The sequence below is a fragment of the Metopolophium dirhodum genome, chromosome 1 (assembly GCF_019925205.1).
Source record: "Metopolophium dirhodum isolate CAU chromosome 1, ASM1992520v1, whole genome shotgun sequence".
NCBI lineage: Eukaryota > Metazoa > Arthropoda > Insecta > Hemiptera > Aphididae > Metopolophium > Metopolophium dirhodum.
Genome location: NC_083560.1, coordinates 21,246,349 through 21,261,311, shown reverse-complemented (window position 1 = coordinate 21,261,311; position 14,963 = coordinate 21,246,349). Strand labels below are relative to the sequence as shown.

Sequence of the window (14,963 nt, the reverse complement as noted above, 5' to 3'; positions counted from 1 at the left end):
GTGTTTTGTGTGTATTTACACCTTATAGAATTGTTATACTTCCTCAAAACCACACAAGGATATTTCTTATGTACTATATAAACTCACTGCTTCTTTGACTTTTAAAATTGTCCATTATATGTATAATTTTGGTTTAAGTGAAAAATAGAACACACTCAATCCACTATTGCATAATATTATGATGAACTGGTGAGAACTTGCTGTATATTAAGTTCATGACATTTATTGATTAATACAGTCATTACAAACTGTTAGGCAATTTGTTGAATCTGTCGAAGGCGTGGATACTTCTATTTTCGAATCCATTGGCAAATTAGAAGATTTTGTCATTAAACAGCCAAAAAACCAAAAATTACTTTTCTACTTTGTCTCATAAATAATGCATGTGTATATACTTATAACTTCATTGTGCTTATTTTTTTAATTTAATTTAGTTTTTGTATAGCATTTATGTATACCTATACATAAATGCATTATATTTGTCATAACGTTTTTATCGTAAAATTTTAAAATTATATTTCATTACATAGGTAACTCGAAGTTTTAATTTTATTTTGATAAATTCGAGTTAGGTATCTCGAATAATACATATCTCGAGGTGAATTTTTATCCCCCTTCAACTTCAAGTTATCGCGACTCGACTGTAGATATTTATCGTATCTTATCGTTATCGTATTATTTTCACTAGCAGTCACTCGTGGTTTCCCATCGATCTTCGGGAAAATAAAATTTAAATTAAAAAATAATCGTTGAATTTTCATTTTTTTTTTTCATAAAAGTTTGGAAAACATTGACTATTGTGGACCGTACCAGTATTCCGCGTTTATAAAGACCGTAGGTACCAGTTTTTCGTTTACCGAAACGATTGTCGGAAAATTGGTACGGTTGTTTTGAACGTGGAATATTGGTACGGTCGTAAAAACCAGGGTTTCTTAAACTATGAAAAAAACAATCTTAAATTAGATAAGTACTGCATGAAATTGTAGGGAAGTATTAATCTAATCTACAACGACAAATGACAATATCGATAACGATGAATAAAGATATTGTATAGGTTTCATGCGACCTAGTGCAAAACGTTCAACGTTCAACTTATTGCCACGTGTCCACAATTTTCAATTTTTATTTTTGTTATAATGGAAAGTTTTAAAACTGAAAAGGGAAATGAATTAATGCCGTACAAGAATTATTCGTATGTAATTTTAAGAAAAAATAATAATACTATTAGGTGGAAATGTTCACAAAATACAACATTAAAATGTCCGGGAAAAATTACAACGAATTTAAATAAACCCGTAAGTTTTAAATTAGTAATAATTTATATTATTGTATCTATTGTATTGTAATGTATTATTATTAATTTTATTTTAGTATATAAACTATTCAAATATAGTGCCTCATAATCACACTTCAAATAATAAAATTGAGGAAATAATTGTTATTAAACATAATATAAAAAAAAGAGCCTTAGACACACGAGAAACTCCAAGTCAGATGGTTTCATCCATCATGCACAATATTTCTGGTTAGATGATTATTTTTTTTATTATTTTTTTTTTAAATATTTTATGGCTTTAATTTAATTTTTTGAACCACTGAAAATAAAATATTTTATAGTACCAATATTCCGCCTATTTCTTTTATTTTGTTCAAAACACAATCACCGTACCAATTTTCCGTTTACCACAGTCTTCGCTCAGAATCGTTTTTTTATTCGTATACAATGATTTTATATTTTTATATCATTGAATTCAATTTTAACACTATTACACGGTGACCCACTTGACACTGCAGAGCGATTTCCATTTACCCGTTTTTTTGTTACAATTATATAAAAAATAATATAAAAATGTACATATTAATTTTATGTTTGTTTTGTTTTTATATTCAAAATATATATTTGTAAACGCCTGAACTAATAAATTGTTTTCTGAAATGTCTAAGACCCCGGTGTGTAGAATATCAAATTGATGTACACCTATATAGGTACATTTAGATAATTTAAATTTGGATCTAGTTCGGGAGGTGTAAATTAAAAATTCTCAGTATTTTTTAAGATAATTGGAAAAACAAAAATAAATGAAAATGTGTTAAGATTATTTGGCTTCAGTTATTCAGTCATTGCTAGACAGCTAGTCTTTAGTTATATTAAAATAAATAGATTATTTTGGACTTGGAATAATTTTGCGGTCATTACAATCTTTGATCGTATTATAATAATTGTATCACAGAACAGATTAAATCTATTCTGTGCTTGTGTAATATGATCTAAGCATTATAGACCTATTGACTAATAAACGGCGCTTAGAGAGAGAGAGGTCGTGGGTACGATATAGAGTAAAAGAGAACGTGGGGGAAATATAGTATTCCTTTAATACCTCTATGATTACCCCCTTTATGTTCTTTCTCTCATTTCTCTCTTCGTTCTTTCTTCTTTCTTTCTCTTATATGATTCCCGTGCATTGATAACAGGGCGGAGTGGAATACGCTGTCCATTTGTTCAAAGGTCTACTTGGTCAGGCGCGGACTGGCTGGGATGCTGGGATGCAACAGCATCCCTTGCCCTAAAATATATTTGCCTAACATTGTTTATTGTATATTTAAAGACACTAGACACCTAGTGAACAGCAGATCATTACCAACTTACGATTATTAGTGATCTATAATATTGTACAATTTTGATTGAATGTTTGTTGTAAATTGGTACTTATTTACGTTTTTAACATATATTCAATATTTTTTTAAGACAAAATAAAATATATTAAAATTTTATAAATAATCTACGTGTTTTAAATTTTCCGCGAAAATTTTTGTTATTTGCCCTTTAAATTGGGTAGCATCCCGTGCCCTATTTTACCAGTCCGCACCTGTACTTGGTATAAAATTATTGTTGTGGTAACATTGCAGAGTATTGCCGCTGCAGTGATAGTATTCCGACGGTGATATGGACTTTTTGGATGACTTGTCATTTTTTCCTGTTTTTTTCCCCGGACCTTAAAGTCAGAGTCCAACGTGGTTCAACCAACTTCCAAGATATTATATTACTGCTATCGTGTTATAATTGGGTAATTATTAGAAGATCGTATTTTTTATCAAACAATTTCTCATTACTGTTCGATTAAACATTTTAAGAATACAGTTTTTGTCATGGCACACAATCGCAATTCTAATGGCCCAAAGGATTCCAAACCAGACGACGTCAGTGACAGCATTTCTCCATTCTCTGGTGATGTTAATTCAGTTAATAAAAACGACGATGGCTCAACTACAGATTGTGGTGCAGACAGCGATGTACCAACTGCCGTTATTGACAACGAAAAAGAAAACATTGAGAAATTAGTAACGTTTATCAGCAATGTATTAGTCAATGAGCAGATACCGGATTATAAGATGGAATGGCCATTATGTTTATTGGTAAGAATTTATTTTATCAAAATATATTTGTGAGGAACATGTAATTAATTTATAGATGTTTGATTTTAGTTTGAATCCAACCAGTCGGTCACACTTTCTCAAGAAGATCTTAAAAACATAATCTTAAATAAAGCTGCTGAAGTCGTGGCCACACATGGCACATCAGATATTGAAAAACAAATGCTTAATATATCAGAATGTGAACATCAACAACGCTTATATTATAACAAATACAAAGAATTATTAAACTATGTAAATATCATAAATTCCAAATTGGGACTCTTGAAAAGAGTGCCAGACGATAATTTTAAACATGTTAGAAATGCTGAAACATATGTGAATATGCCAACAATTAGTAAAAAACCGTTGTAGTGTTCGCCAGCGGTACTAAGCTTGAAAACTACTGGCTGGTGTCTACTAATTTGTGATAAGTTTATTTTTATAACTTTTTTATATTTTATTTTATGTAATGTTCTATGCCTAAGATTCATTTTCTTATAAAACAGAAATATAATCCATCATCATTTTTGTGACTAAGGTAGTAGCTACCTCTTATTAATAAATATTTTTTATTTTTATTTTATGCATTGTTTTTTAATACTGATAATTTATTTATTTATTATTATTTTTGCAAACAAACAATTATTATTAAAATAGATTATATAATGCATTAATATATAATATTTTGGTCACCTTCTTTAAGTTGGTGCTTGTATTGAAAGTGATGAGGTCTTGAAATAGTGTATAGCAATTAATATAGATATTTAAATAGTAACATAATTATAAATAGAGTAAAACAGAAAAAAATTATAGTTACAATATAACAATAGAAGAAAAAAAAGAAGTTAATGATGATAACATTAACAACTGAAAAAAATAACATATGATTAAGACATTGTATACTTGTATTAATTATGCATTAGAAATTAGAGTAATTTTAATATGCTATACTTAAAATGATAATTGTTTTTGAAGAGATTAATAATAATTATTAAATCTTTACAAAAAATAATAGCAGTATTTAGTGAGCTTTTAAGACCAAAAGATTTATAACATCTAGGTATAAATATATTTACATTTTTCCTGAATCTAGTATTAACATTATGGTTATTATTCATTAAGCACCGTGTCCAGAGTTGACAGATTTTTAAATTGTTTTGAATATCAATATTTTATAAATTAAAAACAATGTGTTTTGTTTTATTGAGATTTTATTTAAGTAGAATGTTATCAAACCATGCTTTAGTAGTATTAAAAATAACATTTGCTTTAGTACATAATTGTTCTATATTTTTATCATGGATAAGAATAACTGTATCATCAGCAAAACACATTATTTCTGCTTCTGTATTAATATTAAGTAAACCATTTCGCCATCCTAGAACAGGACGGAACATATCTCAAAATGTATAGTTTTGAGAAAAACTGATTTGAAGTTTGAACCTAAGATATTTTAAATAGCTTTTGCCTGTATGTTTGAAATGAACAAAGATTGTTAGTATCATAATTATTTTAATTTGTTTTACACCTAATTAAACTCAAATAATGGCAAGAAAATTTTTCTTAGATTCATGATATATATGGAGTCAAAGATGTGTCAAGTGGCTGATTGTGATTAAATTGTACAGTAGAATATAATTGGAATAACATCAAACATACACTTATGGAAAGCATAATTGATAACTCATCAATAATAACAAATTCCCAAGAAAATCTTCAGTCGACTTCCAACACAATAAAAATATCATACAATGTCAAAATAGTGAATTTGAAGATGATTTTTTTAGTTTTGAAGAAAATAATGTTTTGGATTCAAATAATGATTATAAACTTGTTGTTGACAATTATTTGTCTAACACAAATATTAAATCTCCTTCAGAATTACCAAATACACTTGAAGAAATATATATCAAGTATAATACTGCCGTCCCTTCATCTGCTCATGTTGACCGGCTTTTTAGTTTTAGAGGACACTTACTAAACAAGAGATAAGGATCGATGGTAGATCAAAATTTTGAGATAACATTATTATTACAATTTAATAGATATTTTGAATAAAAATATAGTAGCTTTTTTTATAATTTTTAAATGATTGAGTAATTTATTTTTAAATTATAAATATTACAATACAGTACCTGTAAGCACATTCACACTAAAATATAAATTTAAATAAACCCAGAGTAAAATATAGAGTTCTAAAATTATATGTGTCTTTATGCATAAGTATATTAGTATCCAAGTGATTAACACGGCTCATTAGTTATTTTAATACCTTTTCAATGCATTTTTAAAAAAAAAAACTTAACTTATTAATTGAAGTTAAGTTGAGTTACCATTACATTATTTGTTAATTTAATTTAATCTTAATTGATGTTTTAAAATGTCAATTAACTTAACTTTTAACTTAACTGAAAAAAAGAAATACTTAACTTAACTCAATAACTTTAAACGAGTTAAGAAATATCATTTACTTGCCTAGCCTTGCTATAAAGGCCTCCTCACACCATACCAGGTAAAATGACATAAGAATTTATTTTCTATCTTTTAGTTCGCTATAATATACTCAATAGTCAATGGTCATAAATACAAGGTCTTGTTATATTATATACCTATATTGCAATGTATATTTTGTTTAGTTTTAAATTAACATTTTTTTTTAATCATAAATGATAATAGAAGTCCTTTTGTCCTTATTTATTAACTTATATTTAAGTAATACTGGATTCTCAAAATAATAATAAAGCAGTTATGTTTAAACTAGAAAAATATACATAATTACCTACATATCTAAATAAATAGTGTAATACGAAATGTTATATATTATATTATTATAAAATAGTCACTTGTTAATTTTTATTAAGGGTGGAGTGGAATGCGCTGTCAATTAGTTTATAGGTCTTTGGTTCCTCTACTACCCCCCAAACAGGTCGATACCAGTGCGTGACCACGACGCATCTGTCGGTAATCAGTTGGTTTGTGGTTAGGTTTTGTTCTACGATCGCAAGCTACGCCCTACGCGAGACACCAGTTGCTGCTACAGCTGAAACGACCGGACGCCAATTAGTGACGTGGTGGTAAAAGACGTGGATGACGTGTACGAGATTAAAATCAATAATGGCGGTCCCTTGTTGTCTTTGTGCAATACTACGACGGCTGACGAGACGCCACTGGCCGTTTACTCAGTGACACACCGACGCGAGATCGAGTCTTTTTTGTTTGGCGTTCGCACCGGCTGTTTATCCGTTGCTGAATATTGTTCGCCTCGTTTGTCACTCATTGGCACCGCCATTAAACCACCGTTCGTGTAGTCCGTTTTGGTTGAATAATAATAAATAGCCATTGCCCGACTGCTGGTAAATCGGTAAAGTTTTTTTCCTGTGCACGTCATCGTTTTGTTTACAACGCTCAAATTGTCTGTCTATTACCAACGGTAAGTTGTCATTCTTGAATGCTTCGAATATTTACCAATCCCAAATAATAATTTTTTGTTTATTGTTAATTTTTTTTTTTTATTCACCTCGCTTGATTCATAATGTTGGACGTTATAATAATTTTTCAGTCTATTGTTTAATAATAACAAAATTAAATATTATAAACGTTATTATCAATATTATTTTTATCCGATGGTATAAAGTTATCTACAGTATATTAGTATTGAACAAGGAGTGTAGGTACCTATTGGCTTTTATATTATATTATTGATAGGTAGGAATACATAATACTGTATAAAACCTACCGGGAAACTTGTGATAATTAGGACACACTTACAACTTACGAATAGAGATGGGTCTCATGTATACCATGTATACAGTATACACTATACCTATTACCTATAACATCAGCCACGTTATTTACCCATTTCTTACTTTGATACAAAACTATAAAAAAAATTGAAACTAAAAAACAAACTGTACAAATGTATGTTCAGGTAAATAATAAACAAAATCTATATTTTGATTTAAGTTCTATAAAAAAAAAAAAAAAAAATAGAATATAATAGAATACATTAATTTTGTAAAACAACATTCTGGGTTTACCGATAATAATAATATAGAATGAAATAATTATTAAAATGAAGGAAAATGTTATGCATACAATGTGGCTGGAGAGCTTCTAAATTATTTAGGACCACTAAAAAGATAATATTAAATATACTATTAGTATCTAAGAGTTTTCAATACATTGTTATACATTATAAATTTGTACATAAACAAAATTCATAATAAAATAGATTGAAACACGACCAATAGTAGATACGCATGTATAATAATAATAATTTAACAATTTAAAAGAGTACTTAGGTACTTTTTCATTGTACCAATAGTTGGAACTCTTACATTAGACTTTTTTGTACGCTCATTTTAATGTCCTGCCGTACCTACTATTATTATTTTATTGTATACCTATGTAACAGCAATATATTAGGTAACACCAAATCTAAAATAAGTTAAACATAATAAACTATTTTCAATTTATTCAAACTGTTATTTAAGTAGATGACGAAATTCAAATAAATGAAATAATAAAAGTGTATCTAGGTTAATCATCAACAATTATTTATCTAAGCAATTTATAAATAACTTAATTATGTAGTCGCTTGCGACTTTTTCTAGTTCTTATCATAGTTCATAAGAATTCTGAAGTAAAAATATTTGTTTTTCGACGAACAAGACGTATTAGTTAGTATAATATGATCAAAGCTAGTACTCCCAAAATTGCATTATCTATAACTTAGGTAGGAACTAAAGAAATTCATTATTTTCCTTTAAGTAATTTTCTCTTTTCAATAACATTCAATTAAAATTATTAAGATAAGAAAATAACAAATTTAGTTGAAACTGGTACCCATATATGGTAGGGGGCCCCGGTCTTATAATATTTAAGAGGGCCTATTGGGATTTTCCCGGTATCCTATTGGGACAGTACGTGCCTGTGGGTGGTTGAATACTCAAATGTAAACTAGATCCACGAATGTTGCTAACCGAACTTGAACTTTTTAAATGATTATTTGTTTAATAATATTTCTAATATTCCATTAGTTGTAGAAGGTTATAGATGTAACTTTGTATTCTCTAAGTCCCGAAATAATCTAAGTCCAAAAATTTTATTCTAAAAAAAGTCTTGCGTGGAGATGCTCGTACTGACTATGTGAAATCACGCCTGAAGATGGGACTATTCTGGTCTTTACTATATAGTGTGAACGGTGAAACCTCTACTCAACTTGTTCCTTGTGACTCGTGAGACCGTACCCACGGTTCGTGGTCAATCCCCAAATTAGTTAGTCTTAGCTATATTTATAGTGTCGGTGTGAGTGAGTGCTCATGGGTCTGCAGATGTGCTTGTGGCTGGCCAATCTTATGATCGATGAGGGGTTTTACTAACTGCGTAGTTTTTTCATAGCTATATTGCTAAGATTCTATTGGACCCACAGACTTCCCACAATATACTTTTTATAACTATCTCATAATTCTGTGCGTTGGGCCTTCTGCCCCATGTAGCCTATGCTAATTGTTGCAAACATTAAATAATAGTTCTTGCTTTCCCTGGGTCTTGTCGCAACGCTAAAATCATCCCTGACAATATTGTGTGTGAAGTAATATAGTATATTATAGTTATATAAAGGGGCAGAGTAGAGAACACAGAAATATTTTATGTATTAGGTATGTACCTATAAGTAGGTATGTCTTATTTTTCTAGTTATTTATCTTAAATTATCATCTCAATTACCGTCAATTACCTATACAATAATAGGTAATGATTAAATGTAAAGCTACAGCATGTACCTAATCATTTTATATAAATTCACACATAAAAAATAAAACATTAATTAGGTATTTGCTTATTGAGATATATAGCTAAATAGCCCAAAGTCTAATCATACAAGATGTAGTGCGTACCAATAATTTACAATATTATTTAGGTACCTACATATTAGCCTAGATTCTTTAAACTATAAAAATAAAGACTTAGGTTCCTATGGTAAAACAAAAAAACTCATGTCCTTATTTTCAAGCTGCATTATAAAACGTATAGCATTGTATAATTTTAAATTACAAATAAATATTAGGTATAAATTGAACTTTTTAAATGATTATTTGTTTAATAATATTTCTAATATTCCATTAGTTATAGAAGGTTATAGATGTAACTTTGAAAAATAACACTACCAAAATGAAAATTTTTTTTTCTAGATACAATGAATCTTTGAATTTTTTGTAATGAAAAATTAAAAGATTAATGTACAGATCTCTAGAAGCATTACATCACATACTAATGTACTATACCTAGAAAAGATATGTGAGATTCTGGGAGAAGAATGTGTGATTATTGTTAACTCAACTGATCGCATGTGCATGAAGTGTACATATCAAATTTAATACGTATGGACAAGTTTGAATAGGAAGTGCATCTTATTAAAAATAAAATGTTGTCACAAATAAAAAAGAAATATGAAAGCTAAACTAAATAATAAATTATTATAATAAACATAATTATATTATGTCCAAACTTAGTTTCACCACACACAACTTCAATTATATCTATTGTAGCATTGAATCATAATATACTGCAAAACAGTATCAAAGACAAATTATCTTAGCTGAGAATTAAATAGTAACAATATTATTTTTTACTATTATTAAATCAAAAAAAAAAACATAATTAAAGACTTATAACATATTTAAATTTCAATGGTTTTTCTATCTTCTTTAATAAGGCATGTGATTATTGCATTTAATTTAGGTACCACAAAAGAATAAAATACAATATAGATGCTTAATATGTTCTTCATTGTATGACAGTCGATTACTTTGTCGTAAACACATTAGTAAAAAACATATGAAAAGCTAACTACATACATTTTATGTAGTTTAAGTGAAAAATTTGAAGACTACAAAGTTATATATCTTTACTAAATCATTTTTTTTTTTAGGAAAAAGCAAAAAAATATTCTTGTCCAGATACTGCCCACAATTCAAAACTTCACATAACAACCTACTTAAAAAATAAGAAAATGGAGTCTCCTATGCACATAGACGATAATCAACTGGAAAACGATAAAGTTACTTTAGATGTGTGTATAATGTTGAATTATAATGTCCCAGCTCAAAAATCTGCAGATACTGAACAAGTGGGAGAAACTGATAACTCCTCGAATGCAAATACTGCAGCTTTTAATATATTTAGTCCGGTAAGCATAATAAAAAATGTGGTTTTGATATTGATTTAATATGCAATCGATGGATATTTTTGTTGCACGTGTATATTTTTATTTTATTTTATTTTATCACATTCTACTATAAACACAAATAAGATTACATTTCTATGTAAATATACTGTAACTACATAAAACAAAAAAAGAAAGCTAAACTAAAGAGTATATTATAATAAACATAATAATAATATGTTCATACTTCGTTTCACCACACACAATTTACATTATATCTTGTAAAAATGAATTATACGTTATTGTAATAACAGTATCAAGACAAAATATTAGCTGCAAATGAAATGGTAGCAATATTATTTTTTATTTTTATTAAATCATATAACATATTTATTATTTAAATTAAAATTATTTATCTATCTCCTTTAAGCAAGCTTGTGATGGAAGTATAGATTAATTATTTTCCATTTACAGTATAAATATATATTAATCACTGATTAAGACATATCTTAATTTGTGCTATTAATGTATAAAATATAAATTAGTTTCTATAACTATACTCTATTCAAAATAAGACCGTGACCAGGCGGCCGAGTTGTGCGCATGAGTGTGGCTTTGTTCCGTGGCAGCGCCCGACGCGTCGCCGTAGTGGGGACGGCATCTGGCGATATGTCTGACCGCCGCCCGACGAAAACTGGTTGCCGCCTGGTCACGGTCTGATTTTGAATAGAGTGTAGAGATTGTTGAGCATTACAATTCTTTATTAAATATCCTTTTATAAATTACAAACCTTGTTAATAAATAATATTGAATTTAATTTAGGTACCACAAAATGAGGGAAAACAATTTAGTTGCTTAGTATGTTCTTCACTATATGACTGCCAATTACTTTGTCGTAAACACATTCGAGAAAAACATATGAAGAATGTAACTACTATAGTTTTAAGAAGGGTAAGTGAAAAATTTGAAGTTTACAAAGTTATATATCTTTATTAATCCATTTTTTTTTTTAGGAAAGAACAAAAGAATATTCTTGTCCAGATACTGCCGACAACTCAAAACTTCACATAACGTGCCCTCAAAAATATAAGAAAGTTGAGTCTCCTATGTACATAGACAATAATCAACTGGGTAACGAAAAAAGAAATGAAGTTGCGGATATGATGATGAATTACAATGTCCCTGCTCAAAAATCAGCAGATACTGAACAAGTGGAAGAAACTGATAACTCCTCAAAAGCAAATACTGCAGCTTTTAATATATTTAGTCCGGTAAGCATAATAAAAAATGTGTTTTTGATATTGATTTAATATGCAATCGATAGATATTTTTGTTGCACGTGTATATTTTCATTTTATTTTATTTTATCACATTCTGCTATAAACACAAATAAGCTAACATTATTATGCAACTATACTGTAACTACATAAAAAAGAAAAAAGATAGCTAAAATAATGAGTATATCATAATAAACATAGGAATATTATGTTCATACTTTGTTTCACCACACTCAATTTACATTATATCTTGTAACATTGAATCATATATATTATAATAACTTATTTAAATACATATACCTAACACATTTAAATTTAAATGATTTATCTATCTCCTTTTAGCAAGCTTGTGATGAAAATATAGATTATTTATTTTGTTTTAACTGTATAAATATCTATTAATCACAGATTAAGACATATCTTCATATTATGTGCTGTTAATGTATAAAATATAAATTAGTTTCTATAACAAGAGAATGTTGAGCATTACAATTCTTTATTAAATATCCTTTTATAAATTACAAACCTTGTTAATAAATAATATTGAATTTAATTTAGGTATTACAAAAGGGGGAAAAACAATATATTTGCTTAGTATGTTCTTCATTGTATGACTGCCGATTACTTTGTCGAGAACACATTAGAGAAAAACATGTCAAGAATCTAACTGCAATAATTTTAAGAAGGGTAAGTGAAAAACTTGAAGACTACAAAGTTATATATCTTTATTATTCCATTTTATTTTTAGGAAAAAACAAAAAAATATTCTTGCCCAGATACAGCCGACAACTTAAATCTTCATGTAACAACTCCCCCAAAAAATAAGAAAGTGGAGTCTCCTCTGCACATTGACGATAATCAACTGGATAATAAAAAAGATACCGTAGATGCCGGTATGATGTTGAATTGCAATGTCCCTGCTCAAAATTCTGCAGATACTGAACAAGTGGAAGAAACTGATAACTCCTCAAAAGCAAATAGTACAGTTTTTAATATATTAAGTCCGGTAAGCATAATAAAAAAGTGTTTCTATATAAAAAAGAAAAAGAAAGCTAAAGTAAAGAGTATATTATAATAAACATAATAATATTATGTTCATACTTCGTTTCACCACACACAATTTACATTATATCTTTTAAAATTGAATTATATGTTATTGCAATAACAGTATCAAAGACAGGTTTTATTAGCTGCAAATGAAATGGTTGTAATATTATTTATTTTTTTTTATTAAATCAAATAACATATTTAAATTTAAATGATTTATCTTTCTCCTTTAAGCAAGCTTGTGATGGAAGTATAGATTAATTATTGTTCATTTACAGTATACATATATATTAATCACAGATTAAGACATATCTTAATTTGTGCTGTTAATGTATAAAATATAAATTAGTTTCTATTACTAGAGAATATTGAGTATTACAATTCTTTATTAAATATCCTTTTATAAATTACAAACCTTGTTAATTAATAATATTGTATTTAATGTAGGTACTACAAATGAAGAAACTTGACATTAAGAGCTTAGTAGTTTCTGACAACGGATCAGTCATATTAATAAATCTTAAAGAACTTGAGGAAGAAAATAAGAAGCTAATACCATAAATTTAAATGAGAGTGAGTGAAAAATTGAATGACTAAACAAACTTTTATATCGTTTTTGTCCATTTTATTTTTAGGAAAGAGAAATAATATATTCTTGTCTGTATACTGCCAACATCTCAAGGCTTCCCAAAAAAAAAATGTTTAATTTATATAATTTATTTAGTAATAGAAATAACTTACCCACTTATTTTTATGAAAGTTGTATTTAAATTTAAAAAGGTTTCTTAGTATGATTAAGTGATGGTTAATTGGTAAGAATCAATAATAATTGTTTAATTTTATTTTGTTTACTCTCATTTATATATTATTTACATTTATATTATTTATTCTAAATGATTAAGTTTATATTAAAGACTAATATTAAATCGATGATTATGATTAAAATAAGTCTTATTATTTGTATGACAAGTTTTACGTTCTGTGAGTTTAAGTTTATCTTAACCAATATGTGTGGTAACTTTAAATCAAATTTACATACAGAATACAATTAGATGTCTAAAAGAAATAAAATAAAATAATTTATTCATAAGTACCTAGTTATTATTAATTTATGTTCATTATTTTTACTTACGTTACTATTATTATTATTATATTCTGGTTGTTTTGGGCCGCTGTCCAGATCGCCACTCGTTATCTTCAGGGAAGCCACCAATCAATACCCACAATCGCACGCACAATTATATACACACATAGTCTCGCACGCACCTTAATTATTAGCGGTCGAATATATAATAATATGTCAAAATATCTATCTAAATTGGTATTTGCGTATAATCGCATATTTATTTATTTATTATTATAATAGGTTTATTTATATTTTATTAATTGTGTTAGACGACTAACCATTATTACTTTTATCTGTTAGGCCAACAGGGCCACATATTTTATACTGTGTATTATTTAAAAAATTACTATATTATAGCAACCTAATACCGAAAATTTGTGTTAATTTGTTATTCTAATGTAAAGGCATACCCACACCACCACATACTAGCACTCAGTGGTCTTGCTCGGCGAACCCGTTGATGGTGTTAAATTTGTATTCAATGATATAATATCATAAAGAACTAAAAATTCTGAGCGAAGACAGTCAGTCAGCTAACTATATTACTAAGTATATTAGATTATATTGTGAATAAAGTAATTTATATATAAACTATTTACATGGAACCTCGTTTTAAATATTCTACTTTTAGATAGAAAATCGCTACACGATAAATTGAGTGAATATGGTATGCAAAAATAAGACTTCAAACACTCATAAAAATTTGACTTTTTTGTAGATACTTTTTTTTCATAAAGGTGTCTACCCAAGGTATGGGGAATATTGTATTACATTTTCAAATCTTAGGTTAAAAAATAACATTTTTTATGAATTTTTAGCTCAAAATAAATTGCACACTGTCCTGATTCTTACGTGTCTATTCAAATTTTGAATTTTAAATGCTTATAAAAAAAATTATGACTGGAATTTTAATATTTTTCAAATATCATTGTAA

At 27.8% G+C, this 14,963-nt stretch overlaps 2 protein-coding genes across 3 annotated transcripts; both read left to right on the top strand.

Annotated features, from left to right (window-relative positions):
* Nucleotides 1–2,970: 2,970 nt before the first annotated feature.
* LOC132934961 (uncharacterized) lies at nucleotides 2,971–3,938 on the top strand. Of its 2 annotated transcripts, none has more exons than XM_061001402.1 (3): nucleotides 2,971–3,065; nucleotides 3,133–3,414; nucleotides 3,484–3,938. In XM_061001402.1, the coding sequence occupies exons 2-3, from the start codon at nucleotides 3,148–3,150 to the stop codon at nucleotides 3,784–3,786; spliced, it is 570 nt and encodes a 189-aa protein (XP_060857385.1). In that variant the 5' UTR covers nucleotides 2,971–3,065; nucleotides 3,133–3,147; the 3' UTR covers nucleotides 3,787–3,938. The 2 variants fall into 2 exon arrangements, with proteins under 2 accessions (XP_060857385.1, XP_060857386.1); XM_061001403.1 differs by having other exon boundaries at nucleotides 2,978–3,065; nucleotides 3,140–3,414.
* A 2,465-nt stretch (nucleotides 3,939–6,403) lies between these two features.
* LOC132934959 (uncharacterized) lies at nucleotides 6,404–13,694 on the top strand. Its single transcript, XM_061001401.1, has 8 exons — nucleotides 6,404–6,844; nucleotides 10,346–10,603; nucleotides 11,402–11,530; nucleotides 11,593–11,850; nucleotides 12,415–12,543; nucleotides 12,605–12,862; nucleotides 13,351–13,476; nucleotides 13,539–13,694. The coding sequence occupies exons 2-7, from the start codon at nucleotides 10,427–10,429 to the stop codon at nucleotides 13,462–13,464; spliced, it is 1,065 nt and encodes a 354-aa protein (XP_060857384.1). The 5' UTR covers nucleotides 6,404–6,844; nucleotides 10,346–10,426; the 3' UTR covers nucleotides 13,465–13,476; nucleotides 13,539–13,694.
* Nucleotides 13,695–14,963: the final 1,269 nt, after the last annotated feature.

Excerpts from the sequence above, each read along its gene's own strand:
- LOC132934961 (XM_061001402.1), top strand. The coding sequence starts at position 3,148 with ATGGCACACAATCGCAATTCTAATGGCCCAAAGGATTCCAAACCAGAC. Across the intron at positions 3,415-3,483 it reads AATGGCCATTATGTTTATTG|TTTGAATCCAACCAGTCGGT; the intron begins GTAAGAATTTAT and ends GTTTGATTTTAG.
- LOC132934959 (XM_061001401.1), top strand. The coding sequence starts at position 10,427 with ATGGAGTCTCCTATGCACATAGACGATAATCAACTGGAAAACGATAAA. Across the intron at positions 11,851-12,414 it reads CTTTTAATATATTTAGTCCG|GTATTACAAAAGGGGGAAAA; the intron begins GTAAGCATAATA and ends AATTTAATTTAG. Across the intron at positions 12,544-12,604 it reads CTGCAATAATTTTAAGAAGG|GAAAAAACAAAAAAATATTC; the intron begins GTAAGTGAAAAA and ends TTTTATTTTTAG.